The sequence below is a fragment of the Tiliqua scincoides genome, chromosome 14 (genome assembly GCF_035046505.1).
Source record: "Tiliqua scincoides isolate rTilSci1 chromosome 14, rTilSci1.hap2, whole genome shotgun sequence".
NCBI classification, from domain to species: domain Eukaryota; kingdom Metazoa; phylum Chordata; class Lepidosauria; order Squamata; family Scincidae; genus Tiliqua; species Tiliqua scincoides.
The window spans coordinates 9068698-9086720 of NC_089834.1; the positions used below are offsets into that span (position 1 = coordinate 9068698).

Consider the following 18023-nt stretch of genomic DNA (forward strand, 5'->3'; position numbering starts at 1 on the left):
TCCCCCACACCTTTCCCCTGTTTTTGCACTGGTCTGTATAGAGATCTGCTCCCCCCACCCTTGTATTGGAATCCAGGAAGATCTGGTGAGGAGGTAGATGTGGTGTCAGCAGTGGCCCCTTTAAGGGTAAGGCCTGGGCATCCTGGGCACAGCTGCAGCCACTGGAAGGCAATAGGGCCCTCAGGGATATAAGGAGTACCAGAGGCAGAAAGGGTTTGTGGGTTTTGAAGGGGGGGGGGGCTGACTGGGTTTATTGAATTTGGAATCTGACTGTGGCTGGACTTGTATACCCTGATGGATTTAACTGACCTACCTGGAACCTGACCTTGGACTGTAATTTGGCTTATTGGCTCTGGACTCTGATTTGGTAACTCTGAATGATGGGACTGATTTAGTTGGCATCTGTGGACTGGAACTGGACTCATTTTTGCTTGCTGCACTGGTGAGTTGCACAAGGGGGACTGATCAGCCTTAAGCGGGCACGAGGCCCAGTGGATTGGAATTTGGCAGAACATCATTGTAGCAGAAAGATAATGTGATCCCCTATTTGTGTGCACCTGCTTTTGTGAGCTTCATAAATTCTGACTCTAGTGATGATGAGTTCTTGGGATTTCCAGAAAACTAGAGTACTCAAACCTTTAAGTCTCTCCATTTGTTAATGACAGTGATAATGGTTCTTAATGCCACTGTTGACTGCTGTTCACTTTACATGGTTCAAATGTTATTCTGTTATAGTTTATTAAATATTTTATTACACTATTTGGTTCAGAATATTTTTTCCTTGTTTTTCTCCTCTAAAAACTAGGTGCGTCTTATGGTCAGGTGCGTCTTATAGAGCGAAAAATACGGTATCTTAATTACTTTTAATATTAAATTGTGATGCAAGGAGGAGCTCAGACAACATATTTCATTATATGGCAAACAGGTGCATGTGGCTCATCAGCCATGGTTTGGCCACACCTGGGCTAAGGCTAGCACACGCCTCGCTTCTCCTCCGGCTCTATTCCTCTCGCTTTTGGAATCCTGGGTGCAGGAGGAAGAGGTGTGGCAGAGGCAGACGAATGGAGGCATGCCTATTTCATGCAATCAATCACTTCCATGCAATAAATAAATTCATCGAATTCAACTCCACTAGCTCAGATGGCTTTAGAAGGGGGATTGGAGACTTGTTTCTAGAAAGAGGGAACGTTCTATCAGTGCACCTCAGTCACAAGGGGTATACCAAACTTCCAGGTTCACAGACACATAAGAACAGCCCGCTCACTGGATCAGGCCATAGGCCCATCTAGTCCAGCTTCCTGTATCTCACAGCGGCCCACCAAATGCCCCAGGGAGCACACCAGATAACAAGAGACCTGCATCCTGGTGCCCTCCTTTGCATCTGGCATTCTGACATAGCCCATTTCTAAAATCAGGAGGTTGCGCATACACATCATGGCTTGTAACCCGTGATGGATTTTTCCTCCAGAAACTTGTCCAATCCCCTTTTAAAGGCATCCAGGCCAGACGCCATCAGCATATCCTGTGGCAAGGAGTTCCACAGACCAACCACATGCTGAGTAAAGAAATATTTTCTTTTGTCTGTTCTAACTCTCCCAACACTCAATTTTAGTAGATGTCCTCTGGTTCTGGTGTTATGTGAGAGTGTAAAGAGCATCTCTCTATCCACTCTGTCCTTCCCCTGCATAATTTTGTATGTCTCAGTCATGTCCCCCCTGAGGCGCCTCTTTTCTAGGCTGAAGAGGCCCAAACGCCACAGCCTTTCCTCATAAGGAAGGTGCCTTATGCAGCAACCATTTTAGTTGCTCTCTTTTGCACCTTTTCCATTTCCACTATGTCTTTTTTGAGATGTGGCAACCAGAACTGGACACAATACTCCAGGTGTGGCCTTACCATCGATTTGTACAACGGCATTATAATTTTAGCCGTAAGTTATTGCAATCGTACAACAGCCAAGGCCTTTGTGCCCAACTGGAAAGCTTCCTGAAGGTATCTGGAAGGGCTCTGTGGGAAGCAAGATGCTGAAGAAGAGACTCTGATTCTGAACCCACAAGGTAGAGCTGAACGTTCTTAAAAATAGATACCTGAAGCGGAGCTAAGCCAGGCTTCTCTAGAGGGCTAGAGCTGTCCAGTTTGTCGTTTAGAATGTCTGAAACTCGTTGAGCAAAACTTGGGGGGCAGCTTCCCACAAGGAGGGAGGCAACTTGCAGGTAGGCCAGTCGGACCAAGGGACATCGCTGCATGGGGGTGAGCAACCAGAGCCGGTCTTCTACCTGGCGGGCGATGGAGAGCAGCTGGTCAGGAGGCAGGCTGAAAAGGAACAAGCCACATGAGCCTTGCAAAACCCCATCAATCATGTTCCTCCCTTCTCTCACCCAGCTTTTTGAATCATGTTTTCCCCACCGCCTTCTCCCTCCCTTTCGACTATTTGATACTTTGACTTCTCGGTTGATCCCAAAAAGGCCTTGCCCTACTTTGGTTAGTGTAATGGAGAATCCAGTTCCCATTTTGCAGAAGGATCTGCAGTAAGTATAGATGCACCCAAACTCTGAGAAATCTCAGCTGGCTTATAGAAGTGGGTTTGGCTTCTCTTGGACATTGATCAGGTGTTTCTCCTTGTGAGGAACCCTGAACTTCACTTTGAATTTCAGTTTCATAAACGTGCCTGAGCCAACTGTCGCAAACGTAGGGGGGTTTGGGGTGCTCAGAGTTCTTGGTTCTCGAACCCTAAAGCCCTCAAGGCGCCCTGTTCAGTAGTACTGCCACCACCCTGTATGTGCCAGTGTCTCAGTCCAGGGACACTGAGACCCTCTTTGCTTAGTTCTATCCAGGGCTTTTTTTGTAATGGAACGCACCGGAACGGTGTTCCGGCACCTTTTTTCCCCCTCCTCTCTGCCCCCACCTTTTCCCCCCCCTGCCTGCACCGCCCCGCCCCCTTTTTTTCCCTCCTCCTTGCCCCCACCTTTTTTCCCCTACCTGCACCACCCTGGCTAGGGAGAGATTCGAACCTCCAACCTTGTGCTCCACAGCCCAGCACTCTCTCCATTGGGCTATAGGAAAGCCTATTGTTAAAGTGTTCAGAACTAATATATAAGGTCTTCAGCCCAGCTGGTGGCTATCAGTGCCTCAAGTATTAGTTCCAAACACTTTGAGCCTAAGAGCTCTGGTGGCTCAATGGATAAATTGCAGGTCTGTGGAGCCAGAGGCTAGGGGTTCAAATCCCAGTGAGGAATAATATTTTTTTTTTAAGGTGGGAAGGTGCTCCATGGCTGCAAAATATAAAGGTTGGTTGCTAGTTGCCAAAAGGGGGGCCAGTTGAGGCTGCAAAACTCCTCAAAGTTCAGTCCCAGGCAGGCTCTTTTTTGACCTTTTTTTTTTTTAAGTTCCAGTTAGGACTTAACCCACAGCCTTCAGCAGAGGGCTCACTCCAGGAGCTTAACTGTGGGTTAAGTCTTAACTGGAACTTAAAAAAAATAAAGTTCAAAAAAGAGCCTGCCTGGGACTGAACTGTGGAGCCTCTGCTCCACAGACCTGCAGTTTATCCATTGAGCCACCAGAGCTCTTAGGCTCAAAGTGTTTGGAACTAACACTTGAGGCACTGATGGCCACCAGCTGGGCTCAAGACCTTATATATTTGTTCTGAACACTTTAACTACTGTATAGGCTTTCCTATAGCCCAATGGAGAGAGTTTCCTATAGCCCAATGGAGCACCTCCCCACCTAAAAAAAATGGGGTGTTTCACTCCAGCTGTGGCAGGAGTGCTTTTGCTATCAGGGAGCTCACACGGGATGGGCGTGCATGCGTGCGTGCGTGCGTGCGTGTATAAAAAATGGTTTTAAAATAAATAAATAAATAAAAAGTTGTGAGTTCCTGCACTTATTTTTTTTTACAAAAAAAGCACTGGTTCTATCCCTTGCAGGCACTGAGCGCTTTCTCCAATTAAAGCTTCAGTCCTCAAGTTACTAGACCTCAATGAGCACTTGGTAGCTTGCTGAACGGCTAGGCAGGATTCTGAACCTTTGTCCCCAACAGACAATGAAACAACTTAGTAAAATAGATTTTAGTTTATTAAGTACATCAGGTTACATAAGGCAGCAAATGCTAGAGGCATAAACATCTAGGAAACATATCAGCAATAAAATAATAAAGCTAGCTGGCTATCTATTAATCCCTATCTCTCACCTGGGTCAGCTTCTTGTAGATCTTTTAGCTCCAGGCTACCTGTGAGGTCATATGCCCATGGTGGACAATGGAGCTCACAGCTTGTAGGATGTTGTACCCAAAACCTCTGTCCAAGAAGGGGCCACACCCCTTGGGCACTCATTATTATACTTCTTATGCTAATAGTACTGAGGTGACTTCATACTTATTTAGACTGTCCAATCAGAAACTTTTGAGGACAGAAACTTCTCGAAGTGGGCCTGGCTACTAGCCCTCTTAGTTCTTACCCCTCCCAACTGGAGATCCACAGTTGCATTTCATCAGCTTGATAAGGATTCTGTCTGCAGTTCTGTCTGCAAAGGTGCTACATTCCAATGGGTTGTAATTCTTGTTGTCTGTCCTTTCTGGCCAGCAGAGGAGAGACAACAATCTTTTTGTTTGTTTACTCACATTCTTGCAGCTAGGAACTGCTAGCTACTTCTCCGTTACTGACTTAGTTTGGTTCAGGTTCCACATGCCAACCAAGGCCTAACATATACATATTCACGACACCAGCCAGAAAGGACTTGGGTGAACTGATGGATGGAAACAGTGAGGCCATTTATGTGTAGTGAAGGAAAGCAGAAACATACCTGTTCACGCTCAATGCTTGGGCCAGAATGGACTGCATCTGCAACAGACTGCCATGCAATGCATTGTGGGGAAGCAGATTATGTGACAGCGGTAAATCTGAGGTCAGGCGTAAAAGGATGTTTCCATATTCTGCCACTGGAATGAGGGGCACCAGAGCCTTAGCAGCCATCACCCGCACAGCGTAAATGGGGTTTCCTGCGAGCAGGAACAAGGGCTCCACAAAGCACGGGTGGATGCTGTCAAATGACAAGAATAGGAAAAAAAAAATCAAACTGGGATCCTTGAGAATCTCAGGGCAACACAAGATTTTTCAGCCTAACACCAGCAATGTTTCCTGAAGCAATTGTGGGTGGCATGCATGAAGCTGGGAAGCTCTCAATGATCTTGGGCTAGCGTATCTGATTGATCGTCTTCTCCCTCACAAGTCTATCTGTGCTGTCCGGTCACAAGAACATCAGAAGAGCCCTGCTGGATCAAGGCAAAGGTCCATCTAGTCCAGCTTCCTGTATCTTGCAGCGGCCTACTAGATGCTGCCTTCGGGAGCACACAAGGCAACAAGAGGCCTGCATCTTGTTGCCACTCCCTTGCATCTGGTATGAGAGATAGCCTACTTCTAAATCCAGGAGGATGCGTATATCCATCATGGCTTGTAACCTGTGATGGACTTTTCCTCCAACGATCTGTCCAATCCACAGGCATCTAGGCCAGGTGCCATCATCACATCCTGCGGCAAGGAGTTCCACATATTAATTACACCAACAGACGCCCATGTCCCCCTCTCCCTCAGAAGTGAAGCAGGTGGGTACAGGAGGGACTTCACCCTGAGAGCCAGGGTGGTGTAGTGGTTTGGGTGCTGGACTTAGACCTGGACGATCCAGGTTCAAATCCCCCCTTAGCCATGAAGCTTTCTGGGTGACCTTGGATCAGTCACTTTCTCTCAGCCTCACCTACCTCACAGGGTTGTTGTGAGGACAAGAAGGAGGGGAGCAGTTGTGTACACCGCCCTGAGCTCTTTGAAGGAAGGGCGGTACAAAAATGTGAAAAATAAAATAAATAAATAAATTCACTAGATGGTAGCTGTACATGCCCTTCATATCATGCTGCAGGGATTATGGTACACCCTCCTGATGAGGGTTTGAAGCAGGGAAATTCCCATTCAAAGCTCAACCGCTTGCAGCCAAATCCTGTGCATCCCTACTCAGAAGTAAGTCCTGTGGAGTTCAATCGCACTTACTCTTGGGTAGATGCATACAGGATCATGGCCTTTAGCCACTAAGCCAGACCACTGCAGGAAGACGCGTACCTGTTCAGGCTGTCTGTGCTAGGTTGGAGTTTGGCCAGAAAACTGAGAATAGCATAGAGAGAGGGGCAAAGGTGAAATTTCCCTCTTTGGGGGTCTCTGGACGCTTGTGCAGCCAGGGTCAGCTCTCCAAGAAGGATGCTTTTCAGCTGCGGGTAATGGCTGAAGAGGGCTTCTGGGCTCACTCTGTCTCGGCTGTGGCCGTCATCGCGGCTCTGCTTCTGACCAAGCAAGCGGACTGTCAAGGCACCTGAGACAAAGATTAGCAGGGAAGAAGGGAGAAATATAATGTCAGATCTAAGGCAAGTCAAAGAAAAGCCACCATGGAGGTAGACTCAATGCCCAATAGGTTGGATTCAATACCACAAGCTTAGCTGATAAGAGCTGAAGTCTCAAGGTGCACTATCACATCTGTGATGTGTCAGTGTAGATGATACAGGAAGCCAACCATCTCTCCCCCCCATTACTCTCCTGCAACCGGGGTTCAGAGTTCTGGCAGTCTCCAGTTCTGGCAGTAGCATAGTCGCCATCACATCCAGGACCTTCTGTATCAGCAACCACAACACGGACTAGAATACACATCTGTTACACAGACGTACGCGCATTTTGCAGTCTTAAAAGTTAAGACCTATTAAAAGTTAAGGCTGCAGTCCTAACCACATTTTCCTGAGAGTAAGCCCCACTGAACAAAATAGGACTTACTTCTGAGCAGACCTGGTTAAGATTGTGCCCTAAAAGACCTATTCTTGGATATATTTGGGGTGCTGAATTTTAAAAAATGGCTTCAGTATTGCCTGATTGGTTCTAGTTTTGGGGGTATTGCATAGCCACTTTATATGCCGATTCAAGCAGCTTCCTTGTGAGGAAGCCATGGCGCCTGCTTCTTCATGAGCAAGCTGCATGAATTGCTATACAAGGTGGCTGTGCCGTGCCCCAAAAACTAGAGCCAATTGGGCAAAACTGAGGCCATTTTTTGATTCAGCGCCCCAAAAACATCCTAAACATCCTTGTCAACTAAAAAAAAGGGTTGTTTTTTTTTTTTGGTAGGCCTGTATTAGCAACATGACTGCTTGCCTTCTCTTCAGGAAGGTCCTCTACATATACACACAGAGGACTAGAGGCTAAACAGGTCGCTAGGCATGAAGTCCACCCTCCCAACACCATTGGAAGGGCTGCCCCAAAGGAGCAGGAGGTATGTAAAGGGAAGGAAATGCTTACTAAGGAGCTGGATGGCTGCATTTCTCATGGCCCAACTAGGGGATCCAAGCGCCTTTAGACTCAGAGTCACCATGGATGTCACATAAGGGTGCAAGGCTGTTCCCAGGCCAGAACCACGGACCAGGGTTTGCAGCACATGTACTGCTGAAACCTGCAGAGGACAAAAAAGAGGTGGGAATCAGGTCAGGTAAAACAATTAAAAAAGCCCTGAGGGATCAGACCAAGTGGACATCTAGACCAGCCGCCATCTTCTGAAGATGCTTCCAAAGAAGCAGGGGTACAAGGCCTTCTGCTCTTGCCCCTCCAGCATCTGGCATTCAACGGCACAAAGTCTCTAAACAAGAAGTTCACCAGTCGTTGTGGCTAATGGTGGCCCTTTTTAGCCTTGTTTTCTGCTTGTTATGGTTTCTATGTTGTTGCTGTTTTTATCCATATTATTAATGTTGTACTTTTAATTTGCTTTTAATGATTGTATTTCTAAATGTTCACCGCCTCGAAGATAGGAAAGGTGGTCTGGAAATCTTTTAAATAAGTATATTAAACAAGCTAGTGTGCCATGGGTCTCTATTCATTTCAATATCCAATCTTGTCTGATCTCAGAAGCTAAGTAGGGTCAGGCCTGGTTAGTACTTGGATGGGAGACCACCTGGGAATACCGGGTGCTGTAGGCTTCTACCATAGTCTTTCGAGACTGAAGGTTGCCAACCATCTCCCTATACTGAACACTGTCTCCCGAACATGTCCGATCTCGGAAGCTAAGCAGGGTCAGGCCTGGTTAGTACTTGGATGGGAGACCGCCTGGGAATCCTGGGTGCTGTAGGCTTCTACCATAGTCTTTCGAGACTGAAGGTTGCCAACCATCTCCCTATACTGAACACTGTCTCCCGAACATGTCTGATCTCGGAAGCTAAGCAGAGTCAGGCCTGGTTAGTACTTGGATGGGAGACCACCTGGGAATACCGGGTGCTGTAGGCTTATACCATAGTCTTTTGAGACTGAAGGTTGCCAACCATCTCCCTATACTGAACACTGTCTCCTGAACATGTCTGATCTCGGAAGCTAAGCAGGGTCAGGCCTGGTTAGTACTTGGATGGGAGACCGCCTGGGAATCCTGGGTGCTGTAGGCTTATACCATAGTCTTTCAAGACTGAAGGTTGCCAACCAGCACAGTGTAGCAGCTAAGAGACTGAGTGGTGAATCAGAACTTTCCAGTCTGAATCTTGCCTCTTCCATGACCTCACTTGGTGGCCTCAGTCTTCCACATCTGCAATATGGGACTAATAAACCCATAAGACTTTCCTTGCAAGATGGTTGAAGAGACTACAGCAGCTGATCACTGCCACATCTTATAGCACAGACTTCCTTATAGCAAGGTTAGGAGAAGGCAGAATCCATTTGTAGAACTGAGTGGTCTCTAATTCCCGATTGTTTACTGATGACTAATTATTTTGACATTACTAATAGCAATGACAAAAATGGCTGCAAACTTGGCTGTGCAGTTCTGCTTCTTTACCTGAGGCAAGTCCAAAGTCTGGTCCCAGTCTTGGTGAATCGGTGTGCCGGCCAAGGCCAGCAGCGTCTGAATGCAATGCGCTAAGAGAGGGTGCGATTTGGGTGGGTCTTCCCCTGCCACAATGCACAGAAAGAGCATTGGGAAACCGGCTGCTCGGCGGGTAACAGAGCTGCTTCTAGGGCTGCTTAATAACGCCAAGCCCTGGGGGAGAAACAGAAGGGAAGAATCGGTGGTGAAAATAACCATCATTCATAGAATCATAGAGTTGGAAAGGATCCATAAGGTCATCTAGTTCAACCCCTTCCTGGAGCAGGGTCTCATTCCCAGAACTGGAACCTCTTCAAGCTGACAATGGGATGGAAGACACTTGAGGAGGGGTGTTCCCTCAGCACTGACCCTGAATGTCCCTATTCTACTGGAGCCTCAGGAATCTGACCTAAAGTTTATCTTCCTCCCATGAGAGAGAGAGAGAGAGAGAGAGAGAGAGCTGAAGTGCCTTCAACACTGCTGGAGTCAGTATTTGGAAAACTGCACAAGACCCTTTAAAGGCAGAGAAAGTCTCCCCAGAAAAGGGCAGAGCTGCAGCTTAATCCAGAGTCTTAAGTCTTAACAACCCACAGTATACTCCAGACCTCTGCTGGAGCAATATCTGATCCTGTTTTGGAGCCAATACCTAGCCAGTATGTCCAAGGTGCTGATCTATGCCTCCCCTTGGAGGTGTCCAAGGTCTTGTTCCCTTGCTTGGACTCCTACCTCTGCTCAGACCCCTTCACAGGTAAGAATGCCAGCTTGCCAATAAACCCACAAAAGGGAAAGGACAGTCATTAGATGCAAAGAAGTGAAAGGTGAAGACAGATGTTTTAAGAGCAGGCACAACAGGTCACTGTTATATAACCTTGGCTTACACAATATCAGCATGTCAACTGCTGGTTCAATCATGCCATTCTCCCCATGCTTCAGACAGGTTATATGGGTATGCATGTGTTGTCACTGATACTGGCCAACAGGTGCTTGCCACAGCCAGCTTCTTCTCCAGTTCAAACTGTGCCATACAGAACTGAATAAACTTGTATGTTTATTCAGGCATTGATGGGACTGGGGCTCCAATGCAGAGGGAACTGGCTATGGGGTCTTCACTTCTGGGGACTCTGGCTAGCAAGCCCAGGCTTCGGCCAGGTGTCAAGGTCTTGGACAGAGTCCAGTGCTGATCTTTCCAACCCATTTGCGGAACATGCTACAAGGGCCAGAGAGGGAATGAGGTCTTAAAATGCTTCCAGGCTCCACCTCCCCCTTCCAGGCTCCACCTCCCTGCCTGAAGAACAAAGACATTTAAAGGCTCTGCCTTCTAGCCTGGTGTCTTGCACGCCTCCTGTCTGGTTACCAGTGCTGAGATGTAGCCAGAAGGAAATGCGTGGTTCGGGGTGGTGGTAGGGCTGGGGCTCCAACGCAGAAGGGATTGGCTTTGGGGTCTCCACTTCTGGGGTCTCTGTTGGCCGGCCCAGGCTTCAGCCTGGTGTCAAGGTATCAGACAGGGTTCAGTGCTGATCTTTCCAACCCAACTGCTCCCTCCTACTCCGAGTCAAACCCTGCAGGATTGAGGTCGTGAAGGCCTTCAGCAGAAGATGGGACATCTCCATACATGGACACAGAGCAGACCAACATCATCGGTGGTACCTGATCAAGCACCTCCCTGGGGATTTCTTGCAAGTCCGGGTCAGGATGCCTCAGCAAAGCTGCACAGAACTTGGTGAATCCCATGCTGCAGCCCTCCACTGCTCCCTGGGGAAACAGATGTGTCAGCAACCTCCTGTTCAGTGGAAAGCTGCTAGTCAACAACCTACTACTTTTAAAGGCTGCCTCCATCTTATTTTAAGAAACCCCTTCCTTCTGCTGTTGCCCCTTACATGCCCATTCCATTCCCATCAGGGAGAAGGCTGTAGGTCAGCGACATAATGGCCGCAGTCCTAACATCACTTTCCTGGAAGTAAGTCTCACTGAACACAATAGGACTTACTTCTGAGTCGACCTGGTTAGGATAGTGCCCAGTGTCTGTTTGCAAGACCCCGGCAGCGTCTCCACGCAAGGCTGGGAAAGGTTGGCAACCTTCAGCCTTGAAAGACTATGGTATAAGCCTACAGCACCCGGTATTCCCAGGCGGTCTCCCATCCAAGTACTAACCAGGCCTGACCCTGCTTAGCTTCCGAGATCAGACAAGATCGGGAGATAGGGAGATGGTTGGCAACCTTCAGTCTCGAAAGACTATGGTAGAAGCCTACAGCACCCAGGATTCCCAGGCGGTCTCCCATCCAAGTACTAACCAGGCCTGACCCTGCTTAGCTTCCGAGATCAGACAAGATCGGGAGATAGGGAGATGGTTGGCAATCTTCAGTCTCGAAAGACTATGGTAGAAGCCTACAGCACCCAGGATTCCCAGGCGGTCTCCCATCCAAGTACTAACCAGGCCTGACCCTGCTTAGCTTCCGAGATCAGACAAGATCGAGAGATAGGGAGATGGTTGGCAACTTTCAGTCTCGAAAGACTATGGTAGAAGCCTACCACACCCAGTATTCCCAGGCGGTCTCCCATCCAAGTACTAACCAGGCCTGACCCTGCTTAGCTTCCGAGATCAGACGAGATCGGGAGATAGTGTTTAGTATAGGGAGATGGTTGGCAACCTTCAGTCTCGAAAGACTATGGTAGAAGCCTACCGCACCCAGTATTCCCAGGCGGTCTCCCATCCAAGTACTAACCAGGCCTGACCCTGCTTAGCTTCCAAGATCAGATGAGAACGGGCATGTGCAGGGTAACAGTTGGGAAAGATTCCATGCTCAAACCCTGCAATGGTGATGCTGGTCGTTATGGCCAATGCCCAGATAGGAAGACTAAGAATCAGACTCAAGTCGGGCAGCATTCTAAGCTCCTTCCAGGGGTGTCCCCAGTAGCTGAGAGAGGCCTGGAGGGGGTGTGGGTGCAGAGGTCTGCTGTGGGGAGTAGATTGTGGGGAACATTTCTTAGAAGCAAGCTTCCTTCCTCCTGAGAAATAACCTAGAGTGCAATCTTACGCGTATCTATTCAGAAGTAAGCCCCACTAGGCTCAACAGGACTTACTTCCGGGAAAGCGGGTATGGGACTGAAGCCTCGAACTGCTACACCAGCCATTTTCAACCTGTTTCATCTTGCGCACCTTGACAAGGCACTAAAACCGTCAAGGTAACACCATCACACTATCCGTTTTTCGACAACTGACAAAGGCATACCATATACTTCTGGTTGGCGGGCTCACCGCCCCCATGCCCTAAAGAAACTTCCCAAACCTTCTCTGCATGTAGTAAATCAGCCTGTTGGAGAAGAGGTCTAGCACAGACTTCTCCCCGATTTGCTAGTTCACCGTAAACAATATGCTATACCAGTGATTTTCAATCTTTTTTTGTCTCACGGCACACTGACAAGGTGCTAAAATTGTCAAGGGACACCATCAGATTCTGGCAATTGACAAGGCATACCATGATGTTGGTGGGGGGCTCACATCCCCCAATGGTCCAATGGGGTCGCGCCCCCAAACTCCCATGGGACACCTGCACACAATTTGTGGCACACCAGTGTGCCATGGCACAGTGGTTGAAAATGGCTGTGCTATACACAAGAAAACTGTTTCCTACTGAGTCAGGAGGTCTATTTCACTCAGCATGCTCAACACAGACTGGCAGAATCTCTCCGGAGACACATGTAGGGTTCTTTCCTAGCCCTACCAGTGTGCCATGGCACAGTGGTTGAAAATGGCTGTGCTATACACAAGAAAACCGTTTCCTACTGAGTCAGGAGGTCTATTTCACTCAGCATGCTCAACACAGACTGGCAGAAGCTCTCCGGAGACACATGTAGGGTTCTTTCCTAGCCCTACCAGTGTGCCATGGCACAGTGGTTGAAAATGGCTGTGCTATACACAAGAAAACCGTTTCCTACTGAGTCAGGAGGTCTATTTCACTCAGCATGCTCAACACAGACTGGCAGAAGCTCTCCGGAGACACATGTGGGGTTCTTTCCTAGCCCTACCCGACTGGTAGGGACTGAGCCTGCGTGCAAAGCTCCTTCCACTTCCTCAGTTTTGAGTGCAGCCTAGAAATGGCTTCAACAAACAAACAGATTCCCACAAGCTGTAACTAACACTTCAGTTATAGGCTCCTGGAAAATGAGATATCTGGTATAGGGTGGGCTTCCATGCCTGCACAAAACAACCCATCTCCTTTTTGCTGGCACTAGGACCAAATCTTGGCTGTGGCTGTGAGTTATGGCCACAACTTGAACTGTGCCTGCGGGTGGTCAGTTAGTCCATCTTACCCAGTGCCTGCACTTCAGCAAGATCTCCTGGAACACCTTGGCGGCCACCTTGACAACCTGGAGCGGCAGGAGAGGTTTACCACCTGAGGGGGGCGCCAGAGGCAGAATCTTCTCTATTAGGCCTCCCAGGAGTAGCCCAATCTCCTTGGTGATTAAAAGACAAGCAAAAGGAGAGGGGGGGGAGCCATATTATAAACTTGGTTCCCTCCTCTTCCACCCTGGAGATGTGTCCAATGCATCTCCATTCCCCCAACATCGTTATAGTATCTCCAGGACATTTATGGTGTTTTTCTTCATAGCACTTTCCAAAACAGAACTTTGTCTCACTTCCTTCAGCCTTATCTTCTCTTAAACAGCCTACCTAGTACTCCACTATGCCAGCGGGTTCCAAACTTTTTAGCACTGGGACTCACTTTTTAAACCACACTGTCGAGACCCAACTAAGTTCACGAGACTTAAAAAAAAAAATCTAGAAAGAAATAATATTTTTTATTTACTTTCAAGTAATAATAACCAGAAAAAAAAGATACTCAAACATTCATCTCCCTATACTGTATGTACACTTGCTTGCAAATTGCAGGAGCTCAGCTCCTTGCAAACTGTGGAAGCTGAGCTATTCACAGGGCAATTAGCTAGCCGGTTTTTGAATAGCCTCAGAGCTTGCAGCAATGAGTTACCTGATCATTCCATCACCTGTGTTTTTATTGGAGGCTACTCGGTGATATGCCCCACCAAAAATCAGGTCATGACCCCCAGTTTGGGAAACCCATTCTTCTCTTCTCCCCCACACTTCTTTTGCCCCACTACTCTCTTTTGAGTCCAAGGACAAGGCGAAGCAACAGTTGAGGCTGGTAGAGGCAAATACCACCCCCTCACTCACTGGTGAGGTGACCACCAAGCTCTACAGAAATGGCTCACCTTCACAGAGACCCAGCAGCAGGTCAGGATGAGGCTGTGCTCCTCTGAAAGCAAGACCAGATCTTCCGAATCGTGGTCTTCCAGGCCCTTCCCCAGCCGGATAAGGCAGCCAATCGCATTCCCCATCTCTGCAAATGATGGAGCAGCAGCTGCAACAAAACCAAGCAGGAGTTTGAAGGTGCCAGTGGTGTCGAAGTAGGGATTCAGGCGGCAGGGCCCAACATATCTCCACTCTCTGTGCCGGCTCACAGGTGGCGGAAACAGCTGGCCAGACCCTTGCTGCTCCACAGTGCCACCCTGACGATGGCTGGAAGGGGTACTGCAGTCTGTCAACCTCACCAGATCAGGTGGTCAACTAGTGTCTCAGGCTTGGCTTCCCAGTCTTTTTCCACTGTAAAGGAACTGCTCTACAGAGCCTGGGAGCTTCTATGGTGCTGCTGAATTGATGGTTCAGTGGCAAAATTCTTGCCTCCCATGTGGGAGGTCTGGGTTTGATTCTCCACTGTTGCAATTCTGGCTTTAGGGAGGGGCTACAGATCAGGGTAGTAGAGCATCTGAGCCTTTATGCAAAAGATATCAGGTTCAATCCCCATCTTCACCAGGTAGGGCTTTCAACAGATCCCTGGAAGCTGCAGCCAGCCATTGTAGACCATACTGAACAAGAGAGGCCAATGATCAAACCCAGCAGACAGTAGCTGCTTTTGCAATATATATTGCTGCTTGTTGGAACCTGATCACCTTCCGGCCAGTCTTAGGACCTATGATTGCAGCCTTCGGGACTGGACTTCGAGCCTGCCTTGTGGCCCATCACATGGGCAACCACTCCCCCTGCAGATCTGGGGGTGTGGCCACTCTAGCGCATGCAGAGAAAGGTGCATTGTGAAGGCCTTTATCCAGGTCGAATCTCACCTTGCTGATTAGAACGCGCTGCCCCTTTGCCCTGCAAGACTCCCAGAAGCAAAGCACTGATTTCTCTTGCGCAGTTGACCAAGTGACCGAGGAACAGTCGCCATTGATGCGTCTGTTGCACCTTAAGCATGGAGGCAGTCACCTCTGGCACTTCAAGAAGACATCGTCTCAAAGCAGCAATTACTCCTACAGGGGATACAGTGACTCTGCTTAGACTCAGGTCTTTAGAACTGCAACGCTCCTTGTCAAACGGTACCTGTGATTATAAGAGCCACTGAAAAGGGATCTCTCCCAAGGCCATCCTGTGCAAGATTTGAACCCAGCACCAAGGCTGATCTTTCATTTACTGATGCATTTGTGCACTGCTTTGCAGGTAGAGGATTCCCAAAGTGGTTTATGTGCAACAAAAACCACAGTGGGCCTTCCTTATCTACAGTCTCGGCGTCCATGAATTTGGGCACCGCAGAGGGCCTCCCAGATAAGCCACTTCCGGCTTGCAGTGGCAGCTTCTGGTTGTGTTTCGAGTGGGGTTGGGGATGAGAGGTCAATGGTCCTTACCCCAGCCCAGATGTTTTGGTGGCTGCCGACCTCTAAGACAGGTTTGCTGTCATTCTGCCCCCAGGAAAATGACCACTAAATTAGCAGTATTGTCCTGCTCGCCCCATTTCCTCCAAGCTCCCCAGGGATTCTGGGAATTTAAGGAGAAACCACTGAACCCCAAGGCTCTGACCGTGCATTGGTGTGGTGCGGGCCGCCTGCAACAGGTCGTGGTGCGCCCTGGCTGAATGGTCACGCAGCACGCCGAGGAGATACTTGAGGAAGCAAAGGCATCGGCAGGAGGACGCAAAGGCACGGGCCGCCGGGACATCATTGGCCAATATTTGTTTCAAGATAAAATCGTCAGACCTTTCGGGGTATACGAGGAACATTAGCAAACATGCACAACCAACCGCAAGCATGTTCTGGGCAAGTACCAGAAAACAATCCCATGCTGAGGATCAAAATGCTACCCAGAGACCTATGGTAGTGTAGCAAGACTTCCTCTGCCCTCCCACACCTGAGTGATAAGTTGCTGCTACCCCCATCACAGACCCGGGTGCCCCTTTTTTCCTTTACTTTGTTCCCCAGCTGCCATTGCTCCTTTTCACATACTCCATTTGAAAAAAGCAGAGCTGGGGTGGGGGGGGGGGCAGAAGAGGAAGAGAGTAGAATGGTGGCTGAGACTAGAGTGTCTTTTGGAAGACCCTCTAGGCTGCCCCTCTAATGCACACACTTCCTTTTTCAAATGGGAAGTGCGAAGAGGAGAAGCAAATATCACCAAGCTAGAGTGGCTGGACAAGATGGCTGGCATGCATGAGGCCCCCATCACCTCCCGCCAGTCTGCTGCCCTAATCAGCAGGCAAACCCTGAGGAAGAACATGCACAGGTAGGAGAGATGCAAAGCTTAGGTCTGGGGACAGGAGGAAAAACCTGAACTTAGATGCACTGGTACAGATGGATTGAATTCGGTTTTGAGCATTAAAAAGGGGTCAGGGAACTAAGGAAGCCAGAACCACCTACTTCTGGAGGATCGTTTTCATAAGCACAGCTCCTGCTTCCACCTCCTGCACTCTGGGGCTGCTCACGGCTTCCTGAGCACATGCAAAGACAGCCACTGCAATGGGCTCTGGGAAAGTAGGTGGGAAGTAGCGGACAAGCAACTCCGAGGCCAATTCACGGATCTGCACCAAAAACAGGAGTGTCTAAAGGAGGTACTGTTGCAGGAGAGAGTGTGCGGAATCCCACAGGATGGGGGAATCTATTACAGACAAAGCCATTGCATTCACTGGGCGGGACTCATGGGTCAATATTTCGTCCTCAGTGCCTACTGGGCAGAAGGAGCATTGCTAGATTCTGGAGCCAAGCGGTAACACATCCGTTCTCCTATATGTCATTTGCAGACAGGAGTGCAGCCTGGTTCAGTATGAACCCATCAGAAGGACCACTTGGCCAGGCTGGACTCTCCCACCCTCAAACTGGTGGCACCAGTCAGCCAAGAGATGCATGGACCAAATCTACAAATGGGAGTGTTCTCAAGAGACCGCTGTGTCTTTGAAGGGTCTCTACAGGGTGCCCCATTGGCTGGTGAGGAGGTGGGGCAGCTACTGGAGATGTGTGGCAGTATAAAGCCCTGACCCAACACCTTCAGCAACCTGCCCCTTTCACTCTGCACAAAAAATCAGAATGCTGAATCACATACCTCATTTGTGCCATCTTGCAGGCAGCTCAGTAACAGCAACGTGTTGCTTCGGGAGAAGAAATCCCAGTAGCCTTTGCTTCTGACCCAGCTCAACAGAGCAGCCATATTGCCTACAAAAATGTATAGTCTTGTCAAGAAAGGAAAACACAAACCCCAAACATAAGAACCGAATCTCTATGAAAGGTTGGCAATACCCTTAAGTGGCTTTGTAGCATCAAAATAAACCTGTAATTTTTTTTTTTAGCAGCTGCTAATTTAAATCATTGTTTGAATGAGATGTTCCATTTAATTTTCAGGCTTATTTTATATTTGCTCCTCAATCTTACTGTACCCCAAAAAGCTTTCAAGATACAGCTGGAAAACTAAAGTCATTCTACAGAAACTGTTACCCTGCTCATGCCTGATCTCGTCTGATCTCAGAAGCTAAGCAGGGTCAGGCCTGGTTAGTACTTGGATGGGAGACCACCTGGGAATACTGGGTGCTGCAGGCTTATACCATGATCTCGGAAGCTAAGCAGGGTCAGGCCTGGTTAGTACTTGGATGGGAGACCACCTGGGAATACCGGGTGCTGTAGGCTTCTACCTTCGAGACTGAAGGTTGCCAACTATTCTTTCTCTTCAGAAAATAAAAATTAAAAAGGAATGGTTGACAAGAGTTAATATGCTTTCCAGAAGAGCCTTCAAAGCACAAGCCAATGCATAGCTACTCAGAAGTAAACCCCATTAAATTCAATGGGATGTACTCCCTGTTGTGTACAGGATGGCATAAATGCATATTAGTCTCTCTTATTTG

The 18023-nt window shown here is 48.6% G+C and overlaps 1 protein-coding gene and 2 pseudogenes across 3 annotated transcripts in view; 1 reads left to right on the forward strand and 2 right to left on the reverse strand.

Moving 5' to 3' along the window:
* Window positions 1-18023, reverse strand: part of LOC136634418 (tRNA (32-2'-O)-methyltransferase regulator THADA-like) — a 30396-nt gene that overhangs the window by 10634 nt on the left and 1739 nt on the right. For 2 of the 3 annotated variants that reach the window (XM_066609937.1, XM_066609936.1), the window contains exons 2-13: window positions 17231-17340; window positions 16552-16712; window positions 15722-15897; window positions 14992-15177; window positions 14083-14231; window positions 13165-13308; window positions 10501-10605; window positions 8827-9027; window positions 7314-7464; window positions 6099-6345; window positions 4795-5031; window positions 2085-2310 (exon numbers count right to left, since the gene is read on the reverse strand). In XM_066609937.1, coding sequence (XP_066466034.1) covers window positions 2085-2310; window positions 4795-5031; window positions 6099-6345; window positions 7314-7464; window positions 8827-9027; window positions 10501-10605; window positions 13165-13308; window positions 14083-14231; window positions 14992-15177; window positions 15722-15897; window positions 16552-16712; window positions 17231-17340 — 2093 coding nt within the window. The remainder of the gene's footprint in view (window positions 1-2084; window positions 2311-4794; window positions 5032-6098; window positions 6346-7313; window positions 7465-8826; window positions 9028-10500; window positions 10606-13164; window positions 13309-14082; window positions 14232-14991; window positions 15178-15721; window positions 15898-16551; window positions 16713-17230; window positions 17341-18023) is intronic. The other variant, XM_066609938.1, reaches the window with a different exon arrangement.
* Window positions 11376-11498, reverse strand: LOC136634549 (5S ribosomal RNA; annotated as a pseudogene).
* LOC136634586 (5S ribosomal RNA) lies at window positions 17603-17720 on the forward strand (annotated as a pseudogene).